Source organism: Mytilus californianus, unplaced genomic scaffold, assembly GCF_021869535.1.
Source record: "Mytilus californianus isolate M0D057914Y unplaced genomic scaffold, xbMytCali1.0.p SCAF_2, whole genome shotgun sequence".
NCBI classification, from domain to species: Eukaryota; Metazoa; Mollusca; class Bivalvia; order Mytilida; family Mytilidae; genus Mytilus; species Mytilus californianus.
In genome coordinates, this window is record NW_026262668.1 from 28,572,867 (window position 1) to 28,600,423 (window position 27,557).

The following is a 27,557-nucleotide window of genomic DNA, read 5'->3' on the forward strand; positions in this document are numbered from 1 at the left end:
TGCTGCAATTATGGCTGATAAGCAGGTGTTTGAAGGTTTCAATAACCCAGTACTGTCGCAAAATATGAAGAACTACACTCTTTTGAAAATTTAACTGAAAAAATATAGAACACTACAACTTATCATCTTTAAATGCATTTATCACTTTTTTCAGAACATACAGCAATCTTAAAATTTGATCCAAATAAATGTCAATCCTTGTAGAACATTTATTCTTTAACTACAGGCCTTAGGCCATCAAAAAAGATTGTTGGTTTCCCCTAACCCTGCCAGGTCTGTTTTAACCTCCGGGTCAATTGGTTTTTTAAGGTGTAATACCACCAAATTATAGTACGTCACATCCGGTTGCATATGAAAAAGGGTCGAAAAAAAATATTCCCTTGAATTTGACAGTTGTAGGAAATTAATCCTACATTTCATTGCAGTAAAAAAATTCTGAGTCATAAACATATATCTTGGGTGTTTCAAAGCACCATTATTTTTTTCATTTGGTGTTTCTATAGAATATTTTGGAAACTTGAGGTTACATGGTTACTAAAGCTTGTACACAGGAAAAAAAGAGGTGAAAATTTGATTGGTTAACTTCCAGTGATGGTTATTTTCTTATATGCAATGAAATGTTATGTGAAATTTTGTCTATAGTACTGGACAGGATAAAACTTTACTCATGCCAAGTATTTCTTTATTTGAAACAAAGATAAATTTTGCACAATTTTTTGAAAAGTGCAAATTTAACAAAGACTAATAGAGGAAAATCAATGGTGGTATTACACCTTAAAATAGATGAAAAAAGGGCCAGACTCTCTTTTAATACAATTATCAATGACACTTTGATTGTCAGACAATAACTTTTAAAAAGTCTCATTTGTCGTTCAAGTTATCAAAATTGCTTATATCACAAGACATAATGTCTTAACAACTTTTTCTTCAAGAATTTCCTTTCAGTGTTTTTAGAAGAAAAAAAATCTGTAGAGCGAAAATGCGTGTGCCTTGCTTGATTTTTTTCCACACGAAAAAAATAAAATAAAAAGTTTTTCCTGCCTGCCGACCCTTTAATGTTTTGTTGTGTTAGCAGAACCAACATTCAATTTTCAATGGCCTTAATGCTGAACAATGAAGTAATAACATACTAAATGCAGCCTAATTTTAAATACAATTATATTTCTTCCTCTTAATGCATTTCAAAACTAAAAATAAATGAAAAAATACCTACTTTAAAACGACTACACTATTTTTAGAAACAGGTTATGGTTCTTTTTCTTTATGTCTAAAAGAGAAATAATGATGTAATTAAGATAATTAACTGAAATAATAAAAAAAAAAGATACCGAATTTGCATGAAAATTGCTATTTATTTTCAAATAACTTTTTTTGCATTGGAAAATTGAATCTTTAATGCAGAAATTGAAAAAAAATTACTGGAATATGTTAATATATCTATGATCTTTAGGTAATGGATAAAAATTCTGCATGTATATATAACTCTTAAGTTGATTACATAACTGGAGACCTAAGTCCTCCAGGCTTGGCACAGGGCGTCCAGTGCTATTGGGTTGATGAGGGGAAGCAACCATGTACTTTGTGATTCTGTTGGCTGAAGTGTTATTTGACATTGATCAAAATAAAAGCTCATAACTATATTGACAAATGCAAATTATCAAGCAATGTCTGAAAAGAATATATACAAAAAGAAACCAAACTGGAACAAAAATATGAATAAACTGAAATGCAATATCAATGTGAAGTACACACTCAGTACAGCATTGCCACATAGCACATCTCTGAATTCTGCATTGACCAGTGCTTGTTTCCTTAGACTTTCGTCTTAACACTGACAAGGTAGGTATACTGTTCCAGGTTAGAAGGCATAAAGTCCATAGTCTTCTGAAATCTGTACTGTTTCAGTGTATGGTTCAGAGCTAATAAGCAGGTGGTTGAAGGTCTCTGTTTTTACTTCTTTAGAATAAGAACCAAATATTGTTATGGTTTTAAAAATATATAGTGTTACATTTATTCTAGCCTTCTCTTTTTATTTGAGTAAACTAATTTTTGTTTGCTTATATATAAATGTCCAAAAGGCAATGTAATTTAATGTATTTTCAAGATGAAAACAAAATAAACCATAAATCAAGCTGGTAGATTTTTGAAAAGGTTTTACCAGAATAAAAGGCAGATAATTTTCACCATCATGCAAAAAATAATGTATCTTTTAACACACAAATTTCTAGACATATATAGCCAATGTCAAATTTAACAACAACATAAATGGATCTAGAGGGGCCCGAATTCATATTAAAATGGCAATTACATGAATGCCATCCCCATTTTGCACCCTTTCCAAACTGGTATAATCAAGTTTTCGGTATCATTTTAATTTTATATAAAATCACTAAAAAACTGAGCAAAAAAAGTTTAACAAAATATATTTTAATTAAAAAAACTTCCAAAAATAAAAATTTTCAAAGTTGCAATATTATGTTTGATGTGTCACTGTATTAATCCACATCAAGACTTATGGTTTATTTTCTTTGCTTCAATAAATTACTTAGGTTAGTTTATTTTTGAAAAATACAATCAAGAACATTTGTTATTGAATTTTTTTTACTCAGTATATATATAAATAATAATTTGCTAAATACAAAGTTTGTTGTTATATTAACCAGAGTTGGAAATTATAGCCCGCCCGACCGCCCGAGACGGCCTATTTTACAATCGGGCAGTCAAAAATTAAATTTCAACAGTCCGGTGGACGGTCTATTTTTTGCAGGTGGTTGGGATTACCTTTTTCTATTTTTGGAATGAGTTCTCAGTATTACCCCATTCATAACAGCACGTAAGAATCATGACTGCCAATTAACCTTTTACTACCACGTGTTTCCACGCGATTTCTGCAGGGAACATGGTGATACCTGTTGTTTGTAAGATCCGCACTCATTGGCTAGTTGGTATCGAATCGTCCAATCGCGATCGCGTTTATTAAATAAAAAATAAATATTAGAGGAAATCGAAAGTACAAATTTGTTTTTGTAAACTCATGTCTTTACGACAGTACTTGGGCCTTTCGTCACCGAAAAAGCGAACTGCTGTTGACTCAACAGGAAAAAATAAATTGTACGATCAGTCTAAGAGGAAGCGGACAATTGTTCCTTGTTGGAAAACGGTGTTTGAGTGGTTGAGTTTCAAATATTGTGAAAATGAGGAGCAATAAAATTATAAATGAAACCAAAATTTTATTTTTATTTGCTTAAAAGTAATTTTGTGGAACAAAGGTACAAACAAAGGCATGCTGAATTACACCGGAGACAAACTAACACCCCCAGTGCCCACCCCAAATTCTAAAAATTAAATCACACCTTGCTTCTGAACAAATGGTCATTAGGCTTAGCAGTGTCTGCTTAAATGTGCACTGTAAGTCTTGTTGCAGTGTGTATTTACAAAAGCAGTCATAAGTCATTTTCATCACAAAAAATCCTCAAGTTTATCTAATAATACTTCTAGTCATTAAAACATCTCAAAACACAAAAACATAATTTAGAATCTTGAAAATGGGTTTGATTTTTATTGCATTAATTTTCAGGACTGGTAAATTTTGATCAGGACAGGTAATTTTTTTATGCAGCCAGCCCTGTGGTCTGGTAGACATTTCCAGTGAGTTTCCTACCCTGTATTAACAGGTTACTTTCATTTTGTTTATCAAGATCAGTTGAAATAATTTTCAAGCTGTAATTATGTATAATTTCTCACGTTTCGATTGTATAGGGAAAAATTATTGTATTAACGGTACTAGTCAGGTCTAGTAACTGCTCGTTTCCATCCGTACATTTGAAAAAATCTATCGTCCAAGCTTTCTTGGCTTCTTTGAAAGGGAATGAGTTAACATTTGGTCTGCAGCTTTATAATGATGAATTGTAGAGAGTAAGCAATTTTTACATCCGCATTGTATCCACTTCCTGTTTGCCGATAGTTTGAAATTTCACAAAGCTCATTGTACAAGGAAAATTTTCGTCAAATTTTTTTCCTCTGCTCCTATTGAAGGGAATGAGTTAATATTTGGTCTGCAACTTGATAATGTTGAGGTGTAGAGAGTTAGCAATTTTTACATCTGCTATGTAGCCGCTTCCTGTTTGCTGATTGATTGAAATTTTACAACACTAATTGTATGTACAAGGAAAGTTTCAAAGTTTTCTTGGCATAGGGAAAGTGAATAATCCGTTATGCTCCAGTATACATATTACCTCAATCAATTGCATGCAGCAATGCAGGTCCAGACACGGTATTGGTCTTGTATCTATATTGACAAGGTAATTAGTGCTACAGGTAAGAAAACAAGTCTATAGTTTTCTGACATCTGTACTGCCTCATGGTGCAATTAGTGCTAAGCAGGCGTTTGAAAATTTAACTAAAATAAATGGAGAATGTGTCCATGGGACACAGATAAAGCCCCCGGCATGCATATACGTAAAAGTGATGCCACCCAAATTCAAACTTGATCTGTGTTTAATGATAATAAACTGTGTATAAGTTTCATAATATTTGGTTGAGGCAAACTAAAGTTCGAGAATGGAAACTACTGTTTCAGAAAATTTTCCATAAAATAAAGGGGCATAACTCAAGAACAGTAAAAGTGACACCACCCAAATTTAAACTTGACCTGTGTTTTGTGGTAATAAGCATTGTGTATAAGTTTCATAACATTTGGTTGAGGCAAACTAAAGTTAGAGAACAGAAACTACCGTAATTTTGGGATGTACATACGGACAGTCGTATGGACAGACAAGGATAACACTTGATGCCCCTCCACCGCGGTCGGGGCATAAAAATATAGAACACTTCTACTTTAAATGCATTTCTCACTTTTTCCAGAACATACATCAATGTTGAAGTTAGTCTAGTTTAAAATACAATTATATTACTTCCCTTTAGTGTATTTCAAAACTAAAAATAAATGAAAAAATACCTACTTCGTGTACTTTATAACCAATTACTTTATTTTTAGAAACAGGTTGTGGTTCTTTTCCTTTACATCTGAAAGAGAAATTATGATGTAAATAAGATAATTAACTGAAATAATATAAATAGAAATAACTGATTTGCATGAAAAGTGCCAATACTTCAAATTTGATTTTCTTGCATTGATAAATTACTTCTGTATAACAGAAATTGAAAAATAAATAACTAATATATGTAAATATATCTATGATAATTAGGTAATGGATAAACATTCTACATCTATATATAACTCTTAAGTTGGTTACATAACTGGAGACCTAAGTCCTCCAGGCTTGGCACAGGGCGACCAGTGCTATTGGGTTGTTGAGGGGAAGCAACCATGCGCTTTTGTGGTTCTGTTACCTGAAGTGTTATTTGACATTTATGCCAAAAAGTTCATAAATGTAATGAAGAAAAAAAAAAAATAAAAGGTCATGGACAAATGCAAATTATCAAACAATATATGTACAGAAAGAACCAAACTGGAACAAGAATATTCATTAATTGAAATACATAAACAATGTCAAATACACTCTCAGGTAGCATCGGCACATTAGCTCATCTCTGAATTCTGCCCTGCTCAGTGCTTGATTCTTTAGACTATCGCCTTTAGACTGACAAGGTAAGTATTCCAGGTAAGAAGTCATAAAGTCGATAGTCTTCTGAATTCTGTACTGTTCAGTGTATACTTCATAGCTAATAAGCAGGTGGTAAAAGGTCTCTGTTTTTGCACCTAGTTTCTTAAAAAGTTTAGTGTTACAACATTCTAGCTGGTTGGTTCATTTAATTTTAATTATTTTTTGCTAATGTCAAAATGGTCATGATGGTCTAGAGGAAAATTTTTAATGTATTTTTAAGATGAAATCAAAATATACAACAAATAAAGTTGGTTCAACAGAATTGGATCTATAGGGTGCCACATTGAATTGATATCAAAATGGCAATAAAATGAATGCCATCCCCATTTTTCACCCTTTCCTTTCATGTATAATCAAGTTTCCAGTCTTAATTTTTTATCAGATCACTGATATATAATAAGCATCTAAAACATTTTTTTTTGTTTGAACAAGTTACTTTCATTCTGTTTATCAAGATAAATTTAATAATTTTCAAGCTGTAATTATATCTAAAGATTACACATACAGGTATATGACATAGATAAAATGATAGAAACGTGTTGTAAGTTTATCTCTGAACATATATCACTGTGTATTCATTAACAATATAATACTTCATACTGACAACCAAAGAAATCAGTAAAATCCCTTTTGGATGACAGGACTAACTGCATTTAAAGGTAACAACATCCTTACTTATCTTAAGTTCTTAACATACAGTGTAATTATCACTTTAATTGGTTATAATCTTTTTCTCTTATAGGCTAATCCATGCAAATTAAACAAAAGCATGCTATACAGTATACATCCATATATATACTTTTAATAAGCAATAGTCTAGATGAATGTATTATAATTGAGTATCACATAAACTTAACATTATGTTATCAATGATCCATGTAAATGAGGTCAAAGTCAGCAGAATCCTGCAAGATAGACATGTTCACCTTACAATCATACCTTCACCAAATAAAGTGGACTGATTTCTTATAGTATCTGACCCAATCACAAAAAAAATGAAGATTGACCAATGAAACATAAGTACAAGGTCAAGGTCAGATCATCCATGCCAGACAACATCTACACTATGCAATCATTCCATACACCAAATAAAGTTGACCTATTGCTTTTATATTATCTGAGAAAAAGACATATCAAAGAAAACTTAATTCTGACAAATAACCAAGAAAATGAGGTCAAGGACAGATGAACCCTGCAAAGACAACATGTCCACTTTACCATCATTCCATACAGCAAATATATTGCCATACTGCTTATAATTATGGCATCTGAGAAATAGACCAAACTGAAAAAACTGAACCCTCACCATGTGGATTCCTCTACCCAAAATAACGTTATTTGGCTCCAATGGCTCTCCATACTTTTAGAGGTCAACTGTATGACATTAATTTCGAAGTTGATGCATGTTCCCTCAACCTAATGCTACTTATTGTCATGTTTCTCAGGTTTAAGGTTTATTTTCTTCTTAACTGCGAATTTGGAAAATTGAAATTGGATAAAACTGGTTCTTCTGGAGGGGTGGGCTTCCCTTCTGTGTCCCGCAGGAATATAACTACTGATCGTGTTTATTATTGAAATACACTTAGGGAACGACAACTTCCGTTTGCAGGTCCAGTTGAAGCCAAAAATCAGGAAATTCCAGATATTTTGTGCAAATGACCTTCTTTAGACTGTTGTACCCACATTAGTTTCACTCTGACCTAAGCTTTGTTGTGATTAATATTTTCACTGTGGTCGAATGTACATGCAGACTACATTTGGATAAATCTATCAGTATCTGTCGGTCTTCCAGGTAAAGATAGGACGAAAAATCATCGTAATTGACGCTTTTTGCACCTGATGACCAACTTTATTGCAGATTCCCGCCCAGTGATCCCCCATCTTAGCTTTAATGGTATCAATATACATCAGCATCCAGTTAAAGCTCATTTGCATCTATAATTTGCATATTTTTGTAAATAAACGGAAATCAGACATTTTCTGAAAACAATTCAGTATGGTAAGAGTTATCATTGTCCAATAAACAATGAAATAAATGGAGAATGTGTCCATGGGCCACAGATGCCACCGCTTCTAAATATGCATGAGTCAATGTACTAATTAGTGTTGAAGAACGTACGGTGACCTATAGTTGTTAATTTCTGTGTCATTTGGTCTCTTGTGGAGAGTTGTCTCATTGGCAATCATACCACATCTTTTTTATAATTATTGACATTTTCTTTACTTTTAAATTTAATGACATATATTTCTACATGTTTTCATTAGAAATTGCTTGCAGGTTTGAGAGCTCTCATTGTTCAATAACATTTGGTTGAGGCAAACTAAAGTTAGAGAACGGAAACAACAGATTTAGCAATTTTTCCATTTATAAAGGGGCATAACTCAAGAACGATAATATTCAGCAATTTTTATGTTTATAAAAGGGCATAACTCATGAACAGTAAAAGTGCCACCCAATTTTGAACTTGATCTGTGTTTTGTGGTAATAAGCATTGTATACAAGTTTTATAACATTTGGTTGAGACAAACTAAAGTCAGAGAACAGAAACCAATTTTGGGGACTTATGGACTAGGGTAAAACTTTATGCCCCCTCCGCTACGGCAGGGGCATAAAAAAGGTCAAAGTCAGATGAAACCAGACAGATGGACATGTACACCTTACAATCATTCCATACACCAAATACAGTTACCTATTGCTTATAGGATCGGAGAAACAGACCAAACCACAAAAACCTGTACATGACCAATGAATCATGAAATAAAGTCAAATTCAGATGAAACATGCCAGTCCAAGTCGGACATGTACACCTTACAATCATTATGAACACCAAATAATATATTAGACCTACTAGTATTGGATATAATATCTGAGATATGGACTTGACCTAGAAAATTGATACATGAAATGAAGTAGGTCAGGTGAACTCTGGTCTGTGATGGACATATACACCTTGCATGGATATCATATACCAAATATTGTTATCCTTATACTCATGATCATAAATGAGTAATTCAATTGACTATAAAAAAAAAAGCGAACATTTTATTCAAGCAGTCGTTGAACCATGAAAATGAGAACAAGAACAATCCGCATATGAGTCTAAAACTTTCTAACATAAGGTATCTGCCTGCACAATATGAAGCATCCAGGTCTTCTACATTCTGAAATATAAAGCTGAAAACTAATAGTTAATGCAGACGTAACAGGATAGTGATCCCTATGTCTCGCATTCTGCGACAAAAGCCGCAGGCAAATAAAAAATAAGAGCTTTTTATCTTTGAATCAGACCATGAAGGAACATATCATTGATTATAAATATGTATTTATCTGACTTAATAAACATGTATTAATTGAAGATCTTTCATCATGATAAAGCCTCTATCAAATGACTGGGGACAAAGATGAATACAATGAAATCATTCTATTCTTCACAAGAAAATTTATTGATCTGTCAGACTTGTATTTTCTGATCTTTTCAGTCAGAGGAACATCTTATATGGTCCATAACTCTGCTATAGCTAGTAGACTATTAATCCTAGAGGTATTACCAGCCCAGTAGCAAGAACTTTGGTACTGGCCTGAAAACATAGATATTGGTTTTTTATAACTATTTGCTGTTATAAAATTTCAAAACCATCTTAAATAAGCAACTTATAGCTTGTATTCCTTGTTCAGTTTTGTCTTTACTTTAGATCCTCTTTGGTTTTATCATCTCTTCAACATTTGTATTAGGTTTTGACTTTCATATACTTTGGCCTCAAGCATCACTGAAGACACATCTGGTGCAGTAAAATTGGTACCAATAATATTATCTAACAGGTATTTACACTTGAAGACTAAAAAAATTTTCTCAATGTTTGAATTAACTCCCAATACACTTCTCCAAAACATTCACTTTATAATAAAAAGTTCTTTTTTAAAACCCCTGAAATTCTCAAGTTTTGGGAGCTAAAACCATGCCTCAACTGTACCATACCCAGGCCCCCCCTTTTGTGGGAAAAATTTGGTTGATTATATAGGGAATCACTGAAGCATGACTGGAGCCCCCCCCCCCCCCCCTTGATTATATAGGGAATCACTGAAGCATGACAAATGAGATTTCCATGGTCTATGAAATTGTACTTTTAGTTTTAAGAGAGACAATTCAACACTAACAGCAATGCAGTCAAGAGAAATTCCAAGAAGGGAAGAAAAAACAGTATCACTTTCTTACTTATAAAAGTTTTTAAAAATCTGGATGACTAAAGGAATTAACTCTGCCTTCAAAAAATGTTAAATGTACAAATGTACAAGTAAATATAATTACATGTACAATTGTTACTGCTTACTGCATGTATCCCGGAACTTCAGAACTTTTTGCTTTTGAGTATATCTCACATCTTCATACTCAGTACAAAAAAATGTAGATGACTACATACAATATTATACAAAATAAATAGCTTTTGTTCAAATATTTATATTATTAAAACTGAACACATTATGGTTACAACTAAATGTACTTGGAAAACCAAAAGATTAAGTTCTCCATGTATAAGTAAATCTAGTCCTTTCAAGAATAATCTCTTGCTCAGCCGACACTACAATTTTTCAACTGTTTCTATACATCTATCTTTGAAATAGATATGCCTGTCCATTTTAGGGTTATGATCCTTCTTACAGAAGAACGAAGTCAATGCCATATTGCTTTTGTCAGCGTTTTCATCTTCATCATCATCTTCCCATTTCACTGGGGCTGCATCTTTTTCTAAAATTATGGCTGCCGTAGACCAACTAAACCTAACAAATTGTGGAAAACCAAATACATAGTCCATATTGTTAGCAAGAAAACTTTTAGTGTTAGGATCGGCTGGATAGCCTGAGCCATACTGAAGATCTTCTGTATTTATTTCTTCTTGGAATTTCCATTTTTTGACAGCCTTATCTCTGGTGACTTTAGCACATATACTGGCAGCACTAACAATTGGATATAGAGAATCAGCTTTCTTTGCTACTGTGATGTCAATAGCTGGGAATATACCTTTAAGTTTCTCTTGGTACTTTGTTGGATCTCCCACTGTATCAACATAAACTTCAGCAATGTTAGCACCCCTTTCAATTGCGAGAGCCACCAGCCTGATTGCACAGTCATGTGATAAAGCATTAAGGTTATATTTTGTTCTACGAAGCATGCTAGTTGATATAAAGGTAGGGGAGAGCACTTCAACAATCCATCCCATCATTTCATTGGCTTCATTTATCTTATCAAAAATGCTCTCTCTTTGTTCCTCTGTCAAGGTCTTAGAATCGGCAAATCCCATTTCTCCAAATTTCTCCTTCATGGATATTGGACTGAAACAAATTCCATAAACCATAGGACCGAGAACTGGTCCCCTTCCTGCTTCATCTATTCCCAACCAGCATGGCTCGGACTTGACACATTCTGGCAGTGGAGATTCTAATATTAAATTCTTCATATTGTCTTCGTTCCCTAGCTTAGATTCCACTTCCTCCTTAACCTCCATATTGACTTTAATTACTGGTATTAAACAATCGTCTCCTGGATCTGAAGAGAAATTAAAATAGGAAATTTACAACAGTGCCTCTGTTTGAATATTGTACAAGTACAAGCATCACAAAAATCCCCATTGCTGGTTTTATGTTAGTAAAATCAATGTGAAAAATGGATTTTCCTAGATTAACATGATTAAAGGGTGCATCATTCTGATTAACAACCCTGTCATATAATTTAAAAATATCTAGTTCAAATAAAATAATATTTTAGAGCAAATCCCCTACTATTTTTGTTTTGAAAAATGATCAATCACACTAGTTGCAGTGAAAAATCTCCCCTTAAGTAATTTTTTAACTGAATTACATAGACAATATGTCATTGTATGTCAACAAAAGCATTTTATCATTTTTAACAGGTTTTTTCAACAATAAATGATTTAACACAATAAGCAGACATATCAACTAATGTTAAAAGAAGGGCCAAAAGCTTATGCATTGTGTCATATATGTTAATTTGATGTAAAAAGAAAAATGTCACGTTTCTGGTTTACCATGTTTACCCAGTCAACTAGTATATTTTACCCCATTTGAACTATTTCAGCCTAACATACACCAATGTATTAAAATATTTTGTAGTTAACTTGAAATTGATGACATCTAGCCTTGGGTCATAAAAACTTTGAGCATGATTGAAGTACTGGACTCAGAAATCAACCAATCAAAATACTGGAATTGGTGTTTCAAGCACAAATTTTGTACCTGGAGTTCGAGTAAAGTTTTAAGACAGAGAATCCTAATGTACAATCCAGTGCTTATAACTAAGTGAGTGACTAATGTATAACATTTGTACAAACAGAGGCTTCCTGAACAAAACTTCCCATTTTGATTTCTAAGTATTTACATACACCTTACTTCAGCATGCATGTTTAGTGTGCTTTGCACAAGAACTCCAATGCTCTTCAGTTATAACAATACAAACTTGTTCAAAATTTATGTGTCATTAATTCCTAATTATTACTAACTACTTTTTGCAGAATCTAAAATGTTTGTTTTAATCTGAAATTATCTGTGCATGCTCTGCAGATGATGGACATCTAAAATAAAAATGGGTTTGTTTGCCAATAAACATGAGGATGCTTGACTACAGCTTGACAAAACGGTACATGGAATCCATTGGATTTTAAGTATTCCCTTTCAGGTCTGAGCTTTATCACGGTCTAGTCAACATCTAATATTAGAAAGTGTGTACTTTAAAAACAAAAGTAAACTATTATCAAAAGGTTTTTTTTCATTTCATTACATTAATATAGAGTATAGAACTAGATTATGCATCTGACTGCTTCCATTACAAATTTCAAAGGATTCACTATCATTTAAATAACGGAACCCATATTTAAAGTAAATACCCATTTTATTTCTAAACAGTAAACATGAAGGTTTAAGTTTTGAATATATTTACAAAATTAGGTTTTAATATTTTCTTTTTCAACTTGTGGTGGTTGTTGAAATGTATATTTAAGTTTAACATGTATGTCATATTGATAAATAGTTCTTTTCTTTCATAGATCTTTTTTTCAGTACCATAACATTTATTATATTCTTCATATTGCAATAAACTAAAATATAAAATCTACAAACAATTAAATACCACCAAATCATAGTTCGTCACATCTGGTTTCATAAAAAAAGGGTTGAAAAAAAAATTATTCCCTTGAATTTGGCAGTTGTAGGAAATTAACCCTGCATTTCATTGCAGCAAACAAATTGTGAGCCATAAACCTATATCTTGGGTATTTCAAAGCACCATTCTTTTTTTAATTTGGTGTTTCTATTAACATGATTAAATATTTTTGGAAACTTGAGTTGACATGGTTACTAAAGCTTGTAAACAGGAATAAAAGGGGTGAAAATTTGATTGGTTATTTTCTGGTGATGGTTATTATCTTATATGCAATGAAATGTTATGTGAAATTTTCACTGTATAACTGGACAGGATAAAATTTGACTCATGCCAAGAACATGTATTTCTTTACTTGAAACAAAGATAAAGTTCTTCTGCACAATTTTTTGAAAAGTTACAATTTAACAGACTAATAGAGGAAAACAATGGTGGTATTACTCCTTAAATTAAAATATCTTTATATGTATATATAATGTTATGCTTATTTATTTATGCACATTCAATGTACATGTACATGTTAACTCAAGTGGCAAAATTAAACTACCTTACTTGGTTTATATATTCTTTATTGAAAGCCCCATAATTTTCTTAAAATGACCATGTGAAACACTATGATAAGGCCAGACTTTTTTTATTATCTGTTTAACGAGATCCGCCGACTCCAATTTCCCAATTTCAGAATAAAAATAAAAGAAGTGCTTTTTACTTTTATTTTTCCCGCCGACTGTTACGAAATCCTCAGAACAAAAATAAAATCTGTGGTTTACGATACCCGCTTTCGTCATCGGTAATATTTAATTTTTACCAAGTCGATGAAACAGCAATTTCAAAGTAAAGAAATTAAAGGCATAAAAGATTTATGACTTAAAAAAAGAGGTTAAAGCATTGATTTTTTAAGCTGGTGGCATGTTTTTTCATAAAAACAATTTGTTTAAAACCACTTTCGCCGGTACTTGTTACACGAGAGAGTACATCAAATCATTCTAACTTTCGGCTAAATAAGTTATTACTTCATTTGAACTTGATGAAATTAGCCTGAAGTAAATTTGTAATCCATGTATTGCATTAAAAACGTCATATTCCTTTCCAAAAAGCGTATCAAACATCGTTTATTTTTGTAAAGTTGTCTCCGACATTTAAATTATTGGGTATATTTTTGAAGAACTCCGGATCGGAGTCTGGATTTTATTGGAAGCGGACCTGCTATGACCGAAATCCCGATTCTTGCGATAATGACTGCGGACGCATGAATGGCACTGCTGACAGACAAAAATTGATCCCAAAAGGAAAAATTACGCATACCACACGCATTAACGTACTTTTGGTTAGATATTTTTGATTAATGTTTATATTTCCTTTTTAATGCATTGTTTCAATATATAAGTTAATGTTGCTCAACCATGTCTATTACACTAATATAAAATAATAATATTATTTCCAAGCTTAACGGTTAAATAAATATATCTTTTTAATGAAAAATAATTAATTTCATGAAAATGATAACAGAGTAGTTTTTTTAATTGAATTGTATATACAATATAAACATGTAACATACACTAAGAGGTTCCTGACTGGTAATATACATACATATAGTGTATATGCAGGGAGGTTGATATATTTATATTTGCCTGGTGCATATGCATGGATCTAAATTTATAGAGGACATACAGAATCAAAAGATATTTTTTATGTTCATATTAATAGAAGGGTTAATATACTGGTCTGTTTTCATTTCATTGTTCTTGTAAATTCTTATAACATGTATAATGGTTTTATTTTTATTTTTAGTGTCAACTGGACCAACTTTGCACTTTTATTTTTTTTTTATTTCGTCCCCTTGACCCTAATTTTTTACAAATTTTCTCGTTAAATAGATAAAAAAAAAAGTCTGGCCTAATGATAGTTATCAAAATAACATGGATTGGATACATGACATAATTAACTCTAAGCATTTCCCCAAAGAACATAACTGTACACTCAATTTTTTTCTCAGTATAATTCTACCAGTTGTTTAAAGATAAGATGGCTTTCCCTTCTTCTATCCCAATATACAAGATTACTTTATTAGCCAATTATGGTGCCCATTGCTGAGCCTAGTAATCATTCATAACAGAACAAATACATTAAACAAAAATAAAATCTTTGATCAACAATGAATTCAATCATTGGTTAGAATGAAATGACAAAATAATGACAAAAAGAATAATAATTTAAACTTGTAAGAATACATAAATCTAATTAACCAGCCCTTTCCATAGAAGCTGGTAGCAGGCGGTTTTCTCTGTCTATAGCACAGAAATCAGCCAACTACTTTACCCCTTTAAGAAAATCACAAAAAAATGTTTTAGAGAGAGATTGATACGATAAAAATAGTTCTATTTCTAACCTTATAGTGTTTTAAAATAAAATTCCTTGTTGTGTATTCGTATATATGTTGGAACAGGATCGCTGTCAGTTTCTCTGTAAGAGTAATGCAACAATAGTAGTTACCAGTTGTTGTCATTCCAAGCATTGTTCGTAAGATGATACCTGACTGGCCGATTGGCAAGTCCTTTATTTAACCGGACTACAATTGGTTCGCTTATTTTAGCTTACGTGTATCATGGCAAAACATAAACAATGCGACATAACCCATTGGGTACAAAAAGTACAGAAACAAGGTGACTAATAAAAAAAAAACTGGATGACAACTGATTATATTATATGAATTTCAATGATTGTTGGGAAAAGAAAAGATATCTTTCTCATAAAGTAGATCGATTTTCTAACCCTAATTTAACAGTAAAATGTGCTGACTGCCCCTTCTATGCTATTGTTAAAATTCATAGTTTACAATTGTATTCAGCTTTGTTCAGCAGCGACATTTAACATTGTTTAATAAATTGTATAACAAAATGTGTAGAAATAAATTCATAGAGAACAAGAATGTGTCCATAGTACACGGATGCCCCACTCGCACTATCATTTTCTATGTTCAGTGGACCGTGAAATTGGGGTCAAAACTCTCTAATTTGACATTAAAATTAGAAAGATCATATCATAGGGAACATGTGTACATGTACTAAGTTTCAAGTTGATTGCACTTCAACTTCATCAAAAACTACCTTGACCAAAAACTTTAAACTGAAGTGGGCACCATCATTTTCTATGTTCAGTGGACCGTGAAATTGGGGGTCAAAACTATAATTTGACATTAAAATTAGAAAGATCATATCATAGGGAACATGTGTACTAAGTTTCAAGCTGATTGGACTTCAACTTCATCAAAAACTATCTTGACCAAAAATTTTAACCTGAAGCGGGGCAGAAGGACAGACGAAGGAACGAAAGAACAGATGCACAGACCTAAAAACATAATGCCCCTAGGTGGGCATAAAACGGGGTCCTGACAGCTAAAATAAGAAAATAGAATATTGCCAGATCAATGAGTAACCTATAACAATATACCCTATGGGTAGTGCTCCACAATTAATGGAGGAACTGTTTTCTTTAGAATATTAAAACTAAGGATAATTTATAAGTTACAGCAGATTCCATTGAGTGTGTAGCCAAAGGTAATATCTTTGGTTAGCTTGCTTGTTAGCTGAACCGTGAAGTCATTATTAGGTCAGGTATACTACCCTCCTTTCGAAGTAGCATAGTCCAACAGACAGATCGATTGGTTTTCTGTCGGACTAGTCTATTCTTAAAGTAGGGTAGTTTACCTAACCTAACAATGACTTCACGGTTCAGCTAATAAGCAAGCTAACCAAAGATATTACCTTTGGCTACACACTCAATGGAATCTGCTGTAAGAAGAAAACAATAAATATACCTGTTGTAATGCCCTGTATCATATGGCTTGTAAACTCTTTTCTATATAAGAAAATTCAAAAAGAATTTGTTTTAAAATATCCTTTTTAAGACAGTCCCATCTTGGCTTGTAATAACAGAAAATATCTAAATGCTTTGTTACCAAAATTTAAAATTCACAAAAGATTCCAAGAGCCTTGAAGAGGCAGTAAATGAACAAAAGACACTAGATTGGTATACTTCAAAATTTTAATAAGGTAACAACTAATGTGAACCACAATTCATTAAAAAATTAAAAATTCACAGAATTGTTATGATAATATACATGATATATCACATCATGATACAATTAACTGGTATACAGCTTATATAATATGAATGTGATGGCAATAAAAATGTAAAGCTCATTTGATCCTATTCAATGAAGACCAATATTCCTACCCAGCTCTTTATGCTTGACTTGAGATTTTGCACACATTGTTCTGTTTATCATGTTTTATAATAAAGTCCAATAATATAGTCTTATATATAAGTTCTGAGACTACTATAACACATGTGTTATAGTAGTCCTGGGAACAGTATATCTAAATACATATGTTCCTGAGTAGTCTCAGATAAGTTATTAGTCCAAATAATTATGCCATTTTTGTACAGCTTTTTGATAATTTTTTTTTGGACGCCTTCCTTCAACGTATTCTTATATTAAAAGCTATATTCTTATATTAAAAGCCAAAAAAATGAAAATACTGGCATAGCTCCTCTAAGAAGTGAAGGTACATTGCACTCAAATCCATCTGAGAAAGCAAACATACTGAACAAACAATTTCAGTCAGCTTTTACATCTGAAGCAAATACCGACATTCCAGATAAAGGTCCTAGTATTCATCCCAAAATGACAACCATAACAATATCTAGGGATAGTGTTTATAAACTTATCAAAAACATAAACCCTAATAAAGCTACTGGTCCTGATACCATCGCAGGCAAAGTACTCAAACAAAACATTGAGATATGTACAGACATCCTCACATTAATATTCACCAGATCATTAGAAACAGGTAAAGTACCATCTGACTGGAACCACGCTAATGTCACACCTGTATTCAAAAAAGGGAATAAACATAACCCAGGTAACTACAGACCTATATCCTTAACATGCATAGCTTGCAAATTACTTGAACACATCTTTGCAAGCAGCATGATGCAACATCTCGAAACCAATAACACACTGTATGAATTACAACATGGATTTAGGGCAAAGCGATCATGTGAGTCTCAAGTTATCTCACTCATTCATGAATTATCACAAAATAATGACAAGAACATACAAACAGATCTCATAATCATGGATTTTGCCAAAGCTTTTGACAAGGTACCACACAAAAGATTACTATATAAAATGAAATACTTTGGCATATCAGATCAAATCATAAACTTGGTCGAATCCTTTCTTTCAAACAGAACTCAAACAGTACTTTTAGAAAACACGTCATCTTCAAAAATACCAGTCACATCGGGTGTGCCACAAGGTACAGTGCTAGGACCTATACTTTTCGTTATTTACATAAATAACCTTTCAGAATACATCAAACATAGCAAAATCAGACTCTTCGCAGATGACAGTATAATTTACAGACAAATTAAATCTCAAAACGACTGCCTCAAGCTTCAAGAAGATCTAGAAGCCGCCATACGATGGGAGCAAGACTGGCTCATGTCTTTCCACCCAGACAAATGCAACATCATGAACATAACAACCAAAAGAACTCCCATCCACTTCTACTACAACATGTATGGGCACATCTTAAAATCAGTAAAACATGCTAAATATTTAGGTATCACAATCTCTTCAGATCTAAAATGGAACACCCACATCCAACAAACAGCCGCTAAAGCAAATAAATCTTTATGTTTTATCAGAAGAAATCTCAAAGTCCAGTCACAAAAAATAAAAGAAAGAGCATACCAAACCATCATAAGACCCAAATTAGAATACTGCTGTACTGTATGGGACCCCTATACAAGCGAAAACATTAGATCATTAGAAAAAGTACAGAGACGAGCGGCAAGGTATGCATGTAACAGACATCACAATACCAGCAGTGTGTCTGAGATGCTAGACACCATGAAATGGCAAACATTACAAGAACGCCGACTAAGAACAAGGCTAATAATGTTCCACAAAATTATAAACGAAAATATTGCCATTCCATCGCAAAATTTACTACAAAAGAGTCAGTCCACCACAAGATCCACCAATAAAGATGCTTACCGACAAATCCAATGTAACAAAGACAGCTACAAATTTTCTTTCTTTTGTCAAACAATTAAAGACTGGAACAAATTATCCTCAGTCATAACAAAAAACACCACCACAGAAACTTTCAAGGATGCACTCACTCACGATGTGCTCCTTCAGACCTTGATACCTATCCACACCTGAAGTAATCAGGCAATCATGTTTTTATCTTAAATTAAAAATAAAAATAAAAAATGAAATATTAGAAAAACTACATAAAAACGAAAAATCTAAAAACAAAGAAAATTGTAAAAATGAATAATAATATAACAAATATACAAAAATATGGAATACAAAAAATTTGACAATCTATGTTTAACTGCATTTATAAATACATAAATTTGAAAAAAATTTACCAGGTATGCGCCGGAAAGTAAACATCAGTATGTTGATGGTTTTCTGAAACTGAAGAAGAAGAAGAATAATAGGACTTTTTGCTTGTTTTTTTTTAGAATGTCAATATTATTTATATTGGATTCCAAAATTTTGAAAAGAAGCGTACCAGATGAAGATAATTGCATATCATATGTTTTATATTATGTAAGAATTTCAAAATATAATGTTGTCAACTTACATTATTTAACAGCTCGAAGAGTTAAAGAGTGTGGTCAAAATCTTCTCACTTTCGCGCCATTTTTCCAGTGAAACAACCAGAGGTGCTCCGAAATGCGGTCGTCTACTTTACCGCAGCTTCTTCTCATTCAAGGGGTGCAAAAAAACGTTTGATTTTTAGTAGTAAATAACGTCCGAAATTGTTGAAGTCCGAAAAAATTACCTGAAATCGTGTAAAACATGTAGATTCTTCACATACTGACTGCGTGTCATGAAAATGCGCACGCACATGCATTATCCGGTTAAGAATGGCTGACACTGCCAAACGGGAGAAAATCGCTGCTGCTAGAAAGAAGGTTATCATCTAATTTCGTTACCCGTTTAATACTCAATTTTCGTAGATATTGTACAGGAAAGTATGGGTATTTTGTCCATATCAAATGACCCACATAGTAGTTTGGTTTCCTAATATTTTCTTCCTTTTCCCTCCACAGTTATTTTGACAGCAGCCGGTTCATCAGTTCAATCATGTACACAGTGATACGATATATTAATGGAGACAGTCGTTATTGCATATATGTAAAATGATAAACAGTGTACATGTACTATAGGAGCCTTGGTGGCTGAGTGGAATATGTAGTTTATCAACAGTGATCACTACTACACTACTGTCACTAGCCTGTAAACATAGACCTTATTGCTAGTTTGGAATCTAGGAACTTTACTTGAGAATCTTCAACATTTGAACTATTGACATCATACAACAATCACTTTTCCTTTGAGGCGTCAGGCATTTTCTTTTGTGACGTGAAAATTTTACGGGAACTTTTGTGATGTCTAGTAATTGTCCTGGTGGTGGGTTGTATATAAGTTAGTGACACATCTCCATTAATCCTGATAGGGAGTGTACATGGATTCCACTGTACCCTCTCAGCAATCGAGGGGTGCTCCGTTCAGGGAGGGATCTCCGTACATACAATACAATACAATGGCGGACAAATAGTGATAAAGGTGTATTGAGGTTGTAAAAGAAGTTTAGAACCCCTCTCGTGGCTAGTTCCGTTCTTAGTATTTCAATCTGATTAGACTATGACTGTCTTTTCCTGCTTAAGGTTGGATAAAATGGGTTATACAGAACAAATAGTCGAATCAACTATAATATATAGGAAGATTAAAATTGATAAGTTATTAGATCTAGTAAGAATTTATCTTGGTATTCAGTTGAGAGTTTATGTATGTTGACAGGCTGACAGTTTATCACATGTATGTTGAAAGCTGACATTTTGACTGTTTTACTAGTTACAGTTTGGAACTGATAAAATGAATTTATGTATCGTAATAGGTTTGCTCTGGAAAAAAAAACAGCTCAGCTGTCAACCAATTATTCTAATATATACATTATACTGTCTTTTTGTCAACCTCAAATCTAATACCTGTTGACATGAAAACCTCTGATTTATACATCTTAGATTTGTCAACACTAGCTGTCAACCAATTGTTCCAATATACTCTCTACTCATCAATGGTATCCGGTCTGTTCGCCCTACTTTTACAGAAAAAGTATATTAATATTAATCAGTCAGGGATATAACTCTATAGGGTTATTACAGAAAATAACTTGCATGTGTTATTACAGATACTTTTATGAGTTGTCTACTCTTTAATACTTAAATTTACTAAATCTGTAATAACATATGTTTGTTATTTGTAAAATAAACCATAAATATTTTTATTTTTAGTGGGCTCGAGGGAACTCTTGAAACTTTGCGCAGAAACTAAATGCATAGCCTTGATAACTAACTATTAATTTAGATTAATACATTTTTCATTAACCATGGTAAATCAATGAGACAAGGCTTTTAAGTGATTAACTTAGCTGTAATAACAAGGCTTAGTTATTACAGGCATGTAACTTCTTAAATGAGACACTTGGGAATTACTGGGAAGCTTGCGCAGAACCTCATTACATGCTCTGATCATTACTTCTTACAATAAATTAAAATTCATTGTAATTGAGCATGATCTATGTCTGAGCAAATGCTTTGAAGTGATGTAGAGAAGCTGTAATAACACCCTTTAGTTATTACAGGCATATTTGTTCTGTTATAACATAGGTGTGATATGCATGATTGGCAAACTATGAACTGTTATATCTTTCTATAGTTAAGTATAGAGACATAAAGACAGTAGCAATATCAATAGAACTTGTATACATTTTAACAAAACTAATGATGTATATTGTCCCTTTGAAACATATAACATACATATGTTATCACAGTTCTTTGATTTTTTTGTCCACAATAACAAGCGTATGTTATTTTTCTCTAATAACCCTATAGAGTTATATCCTTGACTGTTAATGGTATTAAGGTTTTAGTAAACTTACTGTAAATTCAGAAATTATTGCGAATAATGCCATTTGCATTCTGATATCTGACATATATTTGTATGCAGCTTTTCCACAAATCGCAATAATTAATCTCGCATTTTTGTCCATTCTGCAAAAATCGCAATAATAAATGCATGCAATAATTTCTGAATTTACATTATTCATATACCATGTATACAGTGATATACTGATATGGATAATATTGAACAAAATATATATATTTCTCAAAATTCATGAGAAAACATGGAAATATTTAAAATTAATGTCTTGTTTTGGAGCATTAATTGTTCTTAATTATAATGTCTTTGTAATGATTGTTGTATTAATAGTATTTGGTGGATTTATAATGAAAACAACATTTTTATAAAGTAAACTAGTCAGCTTGGAATGATGGTGTATGAATTGTAAAACATGAAAAGGAAACTTTGAATTATCTATAAACATGATAAATTCATTTATTATTACACATACATTTACTGTCTAGATTGACTTACTAGAATTATTGAGAAATGAGAACTATTCCTAAATTGGTCACTCTGAGCTATTAGAACTGAAATGGGACTCTTACCAAATTTCTGAAACTTAATATTTTGTGTCCCTTTTTTGGATAAGATCCAAGACAAACATATTTTCTTCAGTTTTTTTTATACTTGGCAAGATAGTAAAATGAGGATTTTTTGGAAAAAATACAAAAATTGGAGATTACCACAATGGTAGCGGACATCACCCTGTCAATGTCTGAATGATTTTAATTTATGTAAATACTGATATTCATGTCAGCTCAGTTAAAATAAAGGTTAGATTGTTTGCCCAATCATTATTTTGTTGTCTGGTATATCAAATTCAGTGTTTGTAATCAATTCTTTTTTGCTAAACTATATTAGGGACACGTGTCCATCAAATGTTTTTTTTAAGATTGTGTTCAAAAATCATGAGGCAACATTAGGGAATTTTACAGAAAATCAAGGGCGACATAAATTCCTCCCTAGGGCTTCTCTAGAGGAAATTTGGGCATCCTAGGGAGACATAGTCGCTCACTTGGCCTGGTGAGGTGACCCTTGATCTTACATTTAAATATTTGCAAATGTTTATAATTACTGTGTTGTAAAGTTGAATCCTGCTGCCAGTCATGCCAGTGACTCGTTAGAGTTTGATTCAATAATTAAATCAAAATTAAGCCTGTAATAGTCATATAGACATGATAGATGACTAGATGACTGTTGACTAGTGTTAAATTAATAGTAAAGTTCTTATTTTTTTATTTTCATGGCAGATTATGATAAATGGAAAGCAGTAATGTATGCATATACATTTTTTTCAGTTGAACCAGTTTAAGAAGAAAACTGGGAAGACTTCTCCAGCAAATGCTAAAAAGTCTAAAATCAATGATGAATGTACACAGAACCCAGAAAATGATATAAAGCAAACAGCTGAAAACACATTCCAAAACATAAATGGTAATTCTGCAGCAGAAATAATCCAGGTAAAACACATCCTTAAACATAAATGGTAGTTCTACACAAGATAAATTCAGGTAAAAACCCTTCCCTAAACATATATGATAATTCTACAGGTCAGATAAAATACAGGTAATACAAATTCCAATAGACAAAACATAAATGATAATTCTACAGATCAGATAAAATACAGGTAATACACATTCTAATAGACAAAACATAAATGATAATTCTACAGATCAGATAAAATACAGGTAATACACATTCCAATAGACAAAACATAAATGATAATTCTACAGATCAGATGAAATACAGGTAATACACATTCTAATAGACAAAACATAAATGATAATTCTACAGATCAGATAAAATACAGGTAATACACATTCTAATAGACAAAACATAAATGATAATTCTACAGATCAGATAAAATACAGGTAATACACATTCTAATAGACAAAACATAAATGATAATTCTACAGATCAGATAAAATACAGGTAATACACATTCCAATAGACAAAACATGAATGATAATTCTACAGATCAGATAAAATACAGGTAATACACATTCTAATAGACAAAACTTAAATGATAATTCTACAGATCAGATAAAATACAGGTAATACACATTCTAATAGACAAAACATAAATGATAATTCTACAGATCAGATAAAATACAGGTAATACACATTCTAATAGACAAAACTTAAATGATAATTCTACAGATCAGATAAAATACAGGTAATACACATTCTAATAGACAAAACATAAATGATAATTCTAAAGATCAGATAAAATACAGCTAATACACATTCTAATAGACAAAACATAAATGATAATTCTACAGATCAGATAAAATACAGGTAATTAACATTTTAATAGACAAAACATAAATGATAATTCTACAGATCAGATAAAATACAGGTAATACACATACTAATAGACAAAACATAAATGATAATTCTACAACAGATATAATCCAGGTTTGTTTTAAATAGAAAATGTCCATTTTTCCCCATATGTAACTGTTTAGACATTTTGACTTCGACGAAATTAATGTTCGTTTTTGTGATAAAGATACATCTACAGATGGTCCGAGTACACAGTTATCGTCCTTTGATTTTCGTTGTCCTCAAATGTAGTCCCTAGTGTGGACAGTGTGTTACTTGCCATTTTTTTTTATACCCCTTCCAAATTTATTTCTCCATGTTTTATGACTCAAATAGCAATTAGGGGGGTGAAATGACACTGTAAAAAAATTTGGGTCATGAATTTTAAAGTAAAGTAGTGATTTGGTCCAGCTGAAAAATGTTAAAAATTAGCACTTTGGAAGCTGTCAAAAGATTTGAAGACCCCCTTAACATAAAATTGTCCATATTTTGAGTTAGAGCCGATGAAGTTTTCTATAATTTTGATATAATTTGTCCCAAAAGTAGTACAACACACTGTAAAAATATTATTGAGAAAGCGCAGGTGGGATTTTTTTAATTTTCATTTATTGTCTAAAAGAAATGCACTACGAAATAACTGTGTACTCGGACCTAAGAGGTGAAATCAGGAAATATAGAATCTGTACTTTGGCAACTTCCTTGAATGATTTGATGGTGTCAATTTGTCAAATAGCATAAAACTAAAGGATTTAAACTTTTATTTGATAGAATTTCTGCAAAAATGACCAATTTGGGCATATTATGGTCAAAATAAGCATTTCATAGCTTTTTCAATTTTGATGCATAAGTGGCATTCTGACTTTCTATCTGACAGGTTTTTATGTGTCAATATTTGTGTTTCTATGCTTCAATCCAGTTGTATTACTCATTTGTGAACTCTGAATCTACAGAAAAGAAGATTATCTCAGACAATATGTACAAAATGTGTTGTATATATGACCCTCGTCTAACGCCCTGTTTGGATCAAGTTAAATGTGAGGAGCTTGGAACATAAAAGTTGAAGTCCATAATAAAGACCTCACTAAATTTGTATAAAAAGCACTTAACAATGTCTTTTGTACCTGTTTCATGTCACATAATATCTTTCTTTTCTTCTGTAGGATAGCAAGTGGTTCAAATATAAGCTTGTTGCGACTAAAATTGCATGCATGTTTTTCACTAAAAAGTGAAAAATCTTTGTATCAGACCATACTGTCAGCAAAAAAAGTTGAATGCAAGAGTCTTTTTGTGCTCAGATTTATTGTATCATGTCACCTGAGTATAGAAATGATAGAAAAGACACAAATTTTTATTTCCTATAGCTTCAATATGCATTTTTAAATGTAAATATGTGCTACGGCCTAAATTGACCCTAAATTATTTTCAGTCTTACTTGGCCTAAGACCCTTTTAAACTAATATGATATGTTATTTGTGAGTTTTCTTTCCATTTAAAGTACATTAAATATATATGTAAAGATGATTTATAACCAAAAAGCTTTACAAATTTAAAATTGCTGGAAAATATTACATCTTCATGTAAGGCCCCCCTTCATTGGAAAACCTCCATTTTTAGGCACAGGCTCATATAAATTTGACTTTTTAATAGTTATGATAAGTCTGATAAATCAAATGAGTACTCAATTGCTTTTAATACATAATATTTTATATATTAAGGCATTTCAAAAGTATTTTTTTGCAATATTTAAATTTTTTAAGCCCCAAATGTTGATAGTTGAAATTTTTCAATTTTAACGTCTACATTTAACACGCAAAGTTGAATATAGAATTAGTCATATTGTCTATGATATATATCCTATTGCCATGAAACTTTGTAGGCAGTCTTATAATTTATTAAGCTTTGGTCATACCAAGTTTCATTAAGATTGGTCAACTTTTTCTACCCTATTAGGTCCGAGTACACAGTTATCGTCCTTTGATTTTCGTTGTCCTCAAATGTAGTCCCTAGTGTGGACAGTGTGTTACTTGCCATTTTTTTTTATACCCCTTCCAAATTTATTTCTCCATGTTTTATGACTCAAATAGCAATTAGGGGGGTGAAATGACACTGTAAAAAAATTTGGGTCATGAATTTTAAAGTAAAGTAGTGATTTGGTCCAGCTGAAAAATGTTAAAAATTAGCACTTTGGAAGCTGTCAAAAGATTTGAAGACCCCCTTAACATAAAATTGTCCATATTTTGAGTTAGAGCCGATGAAGTTTTCTATAATTTTGATATAATTTGTCCCAAAAGTAGTACAACACACTGTAAAAATATTATTGAGAAAGCGCAGGTGGGATTTTTTTAATTTTCATTTATTGTCTAAAAGAAATGCACTACGAAATAACTGTGTACTCGGACCTAAGAGGTGAAATCAGGAAATATAGAATCTGTACTTTGGCAACTTCCTTGAATGATTTGATGGTGTCAATTTGTCAAATAGCATAAAACTAAAGGATTTAAACTTTTATTTGATAGAATTTCTGCAAAAATGACCAATTTGGGCATATTATGGTCAAAATAAGCATTTCATAGCTTTTTCAATTTTGATGCATAAGTGGCATTCTGACTTTCTATCTGACAGGTTTTTATGTGTCAATATTTGTGTTTCTATGCTTCAATCCAGTTGTATTACTCATTTGTGAACTCTGAATCTACAGAAAAGAAGATTATCTCAGACAATATGTACAAAATGTGTTGTATATATGACCCTCGTCTAACGCCCTGTTTGGATCAAGTTAAATGTGAGGAGCTTGGAACATAAAAGTTGAAGTCCATAATAAAGACCTCACTAAATTTGTATAAAAAGCACTTAACAATGTCTTTTGTACCTGTTTCATGTCACATAATATCTTTCTTTTCTTCTGTAGGATAGCAAGTGGTTCAAATATAAGCTTGTTGCGACTAAAATTGCATGCATGTTTTTCACTAAAAAGTGAAAAATCTTTGTATCAGACCATACTGTCAGCAAAAAAAGTTGAATGCAAGAGTCTTTTTGTGCTCAGATTTATTGTATCATGTCACCTGAGTATAGAAATGATAGAAAAGACACAAATTTTTATTTCCTATAGCTTCAATATGCATTTTTAAATGTAAATATGTGCTACGGCCTAAATTGACCCTAAATTATTTTCAGTCTTACTTGGCCTAAGACCCTTTTAAACTAATATGATATGTTATTTGTGAGTTTTCTTTCCATTTAAAGTACATTAAATATATATGTAAAGATGATTTATAACCAAAAAGCTTTACAAATTTAAAATTGCTGGAAAATATTACATCTTCATGTAAGGCCCCCCTTCATTGGAAAACCTCCATTTTTAGGCACAGGCTCATATAA

The 27,557-nt window shown here is 32.0% G+C and overlaps 2 protein-coding genes across 3 annotated transcripts in view; one reads left to right on the forward strand and one right to left on the reverse strand.

Annotated features, from left to right (window-relative positions):
* Window positions 1-10,068: 10,068 nt before the first annotated feature.
* LOC127729627 (ribonuclease H2 subunit A-like) lies at window positions 10,069-19,549 on the reverse strand. Its single transcript, XM_052237482.1, has 2 exons — window positions 19,465-19,549; window positions 10,069-11,170 (listed from the first exon to the last, which is right to left on the reverse strand). Exon 2 carries the CDS (start codon window positions 11,127-11,129, stop codon window positions 10,206-10,208), a length of 924 nt encoding a protein of 307 aa, XP_052093442.1. The 5' UTR covers window positions 11,130-11,170; window positions 19,465-19,549; the 3' UTR covers window positions 10,069-10,205.
* Window positions 19,550-19,677: 128 nt separating this feature from the next.
* LOC127729612 (golgin subfamily A member 2-like) overlaps window positions 19,678-27,557 on the forward strand; it is a 36,858-nt gene continuing 28,978 nt past the window's right edge. For both annotated transcript variants that reach the window (XM_052237456.1, XM_052237457.1), the window contains exons 1-2: window positions 19,678-19,798; window positions 23,153-23,314. In XM_052237456.1, coding sequence (XP_052093416.1) covers window positions 19,751-19,798; window positions 23,153-23,314 — 210 coding nt within the window. In that variant the 5' untranslated portion in view covers window positions 19,678-19,750. The remainder of the gene's footprint in view (window positions 19,799-23,152; window positions 23,315-27,557) is intronic.